The sequence below is a fragment of the Coffea eugenioides genome, chromosome 4, assembly GCF_003713205.1.
Source record: "Coffea eugenioides isolate CCC68of chromosome 4, Ceug_1.0, whole genome shotgun sequence".
Classification (NCBI taxonomy): domain Eukaryota; kingdom Viridiplantae; phylum Streptophyta; class Magnoliopsida; order Gentianales; family Rubiaceae; genus Coffea; species Coffea eugenioides.
In genome coordinates this window covers 41,485,972-41,491,379 of record NC_040038.1, presented here as the reverse complement: position 1 = coordinate 41,491,379, position 5,408 = coordinate 41,485,972, and the positions used below count along the sequence as shown (strand labels likewise).

The following is a 5,408-nucleotide window of genomic DNA, read 5'->3' as shown; positions in this document are numbered from 1 at the left end:
CGCCGCCGCTAAGTTCCTTGATTGGAATCGAAATATAAGTTTAAGGATTAAATTGGCTAAAAATAATAGATAGGGACTAAATCGACGGAGAAAAAAAGTTCAGGGACTAAATTGGCCATTTTCCCTTTTTATAATCACAATAACTAAGGATAAGAATCTGAAAGCTATGTGCACAACATATACAAGAATTTATATAGTAGTAACTATAATATTTGAGACTACCTATGCAAAAGAATACAAGTATATGAGATATTAGTGACATAAATATATGAAATAAAAAAAAAAGGAGACAATAAATTTAGTTAGAATTCCTATTACTCGTTTAATACAATTTGATACTTATTTGCATCTCATTTCATTTTAAACCCTTAATTTCTCTATTTAAAACTTAGGAGAATAATTCAAAATCAAAATATTGGAGACTAAAAGTGTAAAATCAAAGGTGTTGACTAACGGCAATCTGATATTTACCGTAAGTCATTCTTGAATTTTCATTAATTGTTCTAAATGTGCGTAAAATCATAAACTTTGGAAGGCCAAATTTGCTTTAGACAAAATATGAGTGACCAATTCATCACACTGGCCAAACATTAGGGATCAAGACTACAGTTTTTTCAGATTAATTAGATATATAAAGAAGTTGAATTATCAACAACCGTGTTACTCTGTCTCATTGGATACATGAAGTATGAGGATCCAGTTGACTTATGAAACTATTTATAGCTTTATTACACTGTCATGGTGATCAACATTGGTCGGTGAAAAATAAACCGATCGAACACCGACACAAAATAGACTCGTCGATCCTGTTTGACTCATCAATATTGTGCAAAATAATACTTTTCAGAAAGTGACTTCCCAACTGATCCGGGCTCTCATAGTGACCAAGGGGATGGAACTATGGAAGACTAAAAAGTGAGTTGTCATTTATACCATGCAACTTGGCTCTAAAAGTGGTGGAGAATCTGGAAAAACTGGTTTTTGAACTAAACCTTTTTTACAATTTTTAACCTGGCCAAAACTTGTATTTTCTCTGAACTATTTGTCTCCATTGTGAGCTCTTGAAGCATTTATAGTAAAATGAGACTGTAGCACTGTTTAATAACACATATATAAGATAAGAAGATAATTGCAAATTGTGATGGAAGTTTTGAAGAACAATTCATCAACTCTTATATAAGATGATTACTTTGGCTCGTGTTTCTACATAATGGTATTCGTACACCTTCTGCTTTATAAGTATATGGCACTTGAAAAAGGACATTGGATCTATACATAATACTGTCTGCAAAAATTTTCTTAGTGTAGATGTTTTATCATCATGGAGAATAATCGTACATGATATCAGTTTCACAACTATTTCCAGTTCCATCTTTGTTTCCCATGCAAAGGTGAAGATCATCCTATATAGTGAACAAACTCTCTTGAAATTAGATCTTAATTCATGCATTTATTGCATTATTCAGTAAATATTCATATTAATATTCTCACATAGTTATGTGTGTTTCATTCTACAAATTATAGGTAAATTCTACTTTGGACAGTCAAACTATAGAAACACCTTCACTTTAGTTCTTAAACTTTAATTTTGGATATTTTACACTATGAAGTATGAAATCCATCTCATTTTACTCCTTAAACTTCAATTTTGGACAATTTTTTCCATAAAGTATGAATCCATCGCACTTTCGAGCATTATCTATCTACTATTCCATTATTTTTGACAATTCATTGGGATAAATTTCATACTTTAGGAGGTAAAGTATCTAAAATTGAAGTTTAAGGATTAACTAAGTGAGGTAAATTTTATACTTACGGAGGTAAAGTATCTAAAATTCAAGTTTAAAAACTAAAGTGAGAGTACATCTATAGTTTAAGAGTCTAAATAGAAATTTAATCACAAAGTATTTAATTTGATATCATCGAGTTTAGTAAAAAGGGGCCATTGAAATGGGAGCATATTTATTAAACTTGGCCCAAACCAACAGTTGAACTATTTGGTCCGGTGAACTGATCATGAAGTTGAGTTGGGGCGAGCCTATTGTTTGACCGGATAAGGAATTGACTTGGACAAACCCATCTGACCCATTGGTTCAATCGAAACTCATCCGACTTTCAATTACCCCTTTTTTTATTTCAATTATTGGTCTTTTGTTATGAAATAACAAAAATGTGGATGTCCCTTTATATTCCCAAGGGGATTAATTCATGATTTTATGGCTACATTATGTATAGAAGTTACAATCCATAAATCTATTCATGTAGTGTAGAAACCGTTTCATAGGTTTCTTCATATTATTGTAGTAATGGATATTTAATAGGATTTATGTACATTTAATCTTGTAGTGCCTATATATAGAGGTACATTGAGACCCTTTGGGTGACTTTTGTATCTTGTTGAAATATAAGGATATATTTCTCCCTTTTCTCTACTTCTTTCTCTAATATCTCTATTCATATTATAGTAGTTTATTAGTTTTACAACACGTTATCAGCACGAAAGCTCTACTTTTGAGCAAAAGGTGAAAACGGAGGCTCTACATTGAACAAAGTGAAGCACTAGATTTTATCGAAATTCTGCTCAAGAAAATTCTAAGGTAAATTTCTAACTCAAAAACTTATTTCAATTTCTTATGGCTAATCTTACAAAACAAGAGTTTGTACCTCTTGATATTTCTGGAAAAAATTATTTATCATGGGTATTGGATGTTGAAATCCATCTTGAGGCAATGGGTCTTGGTAATACTATTGTAGAAAAAAATGAATCATCAAACCAAGACCGTGCCAAAGCTATGATTTTCCTTCGTCATCATTTAAATGAAGGATTAAAAATAGAGTATCTTACTGTCAAAGATCCTCTTGTCCTTTGGCAAGATTTGAAAGAAAGATTCGACCACCTGAAGTTGGTCGTTCTTCCAAAAGCCCGATATGATTGGCTTTACCTACGGCTGCAAGATTTTAAATCTGTCAACGAATATAATTCAGCCATGTTCAGAATTACTTCTCAATTATCATTATGTGGCGAAAAAGTCACTGATGAAGATATGTTGGAGAAAACATTTTCTACTTTTCATGTCTCTAACATGCTCCTGCAGCAGCAATATCGAGAGAAGGGGTTTAAAAAATATTCTGAACTTATTGCATGTCTTCTCTTGGCTGAACAAAACAATGAATTGTTGCTGAAAAATCTTGAGTCCCGACCAACTGGTGCAAGTCCATTCCCTGAAGCAAATGCGACCCAATTTCAAAATTCTGGTCGAGGTCGTGGACGTGGCCGTAGAGGTGGCCGTGGAGGAGGCCGCGGACGTGGTCGTGGCCGTGGACGTGATCGTAGTAAATTTGTGCCCCGTGAAAATTTTAACCGTGGCAAACAACAAAATGTTTTCCAAAAGAGGGAAAATAACTACGATCAGAAAAATGGAGAAAAGAAAGTTTATGAAGAAAAATGCTACCGATGTGGTATGGAAGGTCATTGGTCCCGTACCTGTCGTACGGCTGAACATCGTGTTGACCTCTATCAAGCATCATTGAAAAAGAAAGACAAAGGTGTTGAGACAAATTTCATTGATCAAAAGAATGACTATGATGATGGTGATGATGCTGATATGACACACCTCGATGTTGCTGATTTTTTTGAGCATCCTGAAGATGTCAACAAATATCCCATGATTATTTAGATATTTTTATGATGCTTTATCTTTTATGTAATTTTTCTTTCTATTGAATATTTATTTTCGCATCTTTATTAATATTTTTGTTTGAAATTTTCTTCCTGAAGAAGAAATGGATGTCAAATATTTGGGATTAAATAATGGTGATGATGATATTTGTCTCATTGATAGTGCTACTACGCACACCATATTGAAAAATAAAAAATATTTTTCTTGTTTGAAAATGGGAGAGACAAACGTTAATACCATTAGTGGTAGTGCAAAATTGATTGAAGGCTCCGGAAGAGCCACTATATTTCTCCCTGAAGGGACTAAAATTATTGTAAATAATGCACTATTCTCTCCCAAGTCTCGAAGAAACTTGTTGAGTTTTAAAGATATCCGCGAAAATGGATATCATATCGAGACAATGACTGAGACAAATGGTGAATTTTTATTAATCACAAGTATCATTTATGGGAAAAAATGCGAAATAGAAAAATTACCTTCTTTTTCTTCTGGGTTATATTATGCACAAATTAGTGCAATTGAAATTCATCACCTAGTAGACCAGAAGTCTACTCATCCCAATGATTTTATGGTTTGGCATGATCGTCTCGGACATCCCGGATCTATAATGATGAGACGAATAATTGAGAATTCACATGGCCACTCATTGAAAAATCAAAAAGTATTAAAAGCCAATGAATTCTCTTGTGTTGCTTGTTCTCAAGGGAAATTAATTATTAGACCATCACAAGTTAAAGTTGGGACTGAATCCCCTGCATTTCTAGAACGAATTCATGGTGATATATGTGGGCCTGTAGATCCACCATGTGGACCATTTCGATATTTTATGGTGCTAATTGATGCATCAACTAGATGGTCACATGTATGTTTATTATCTACTCGCAACTTGGCATTTGCGAGATTGTTTGCTCAAATAATTAAATTGCGAGTACAATTTCCAGATTTTCCAATAAAGAAAATTCGTCTAGATAATGCTGGTGAATATTCGTCACATGCTTTTGACGATTATTGTATGTCCATTGGAATAACTGTTGAACATCCTGTAGCTTATGTTCACACACAAAATGGTCTAGCCGAATCACTTATTAAACGGCTACAATTAATTGCTAGACCATTGTTGATGAGGTCTAAGATTCCTTCATCTGCTTGGGGACATGTTATTTTACATGCAGCAACACTTGTGAGAATTAGACTGACAAATTATCACACTTATTCTCCCATACAATTAACTATTGGTTATGAGCCAAATATTTCTCATTTACGAATATTTGGTTGTGCGGTGTATGTTCCAATTGCACCGCCCCAACGTCGTAAATTGGGCCCACAAAGAAGATTGGGGATATATGTCGGATATGAATCACCTTCAATCATTAAGTATATGGAACCATTAACAGGTGATTTATTTACTGCGAGATTTACAGATTATCATTTTGACAAGTCACATTTTCCGACATTAGGGGGAGATAAAAATCAACCGAAAAAGGAAATCACTTGAAAAATATCATTGAATTTCCTTGATTCTCGTACTAAAGAATGTGAACTAGAAGTTCAAAGGATTATACATTTGCAAAGAATTGCAAATCAATTACCGGATGCATTTAACGACTCCAGAAGAGTTACTAAATCACATATTCCTGCTGAAAATGCTCCGATTAAAATTGATGTCCCTGAAGGACAAATTACAAGTGCTAATGAGTCTAAAGCACGCTTGAAGCGTGGGAGACCTCT

The 5,408-nt window shown here is 33.7% G+C and overlaps 1 protein-coding gene across 1 annotated transcript; it reads left to right on the top strand.

Moving 5' to 3' along the window:
* The first annotated feature begins 2,729 nt into the window (after window positions 1-2,729).
* On the top strand, window positions 2,730-3,677 carry LOC113769381. Its single transcript, XM_027313833.1, has one exon. It carries the CDS (start codon window positions 2,730-2,732, stop codon window positions 3,675-3,677), a length of 948 nt encoding a protein of 315 aa, XP_027169634.1.
* The last annotated feature ends 1,731 nt before the right edge of the window (window positions 3,678-5,408 follow it).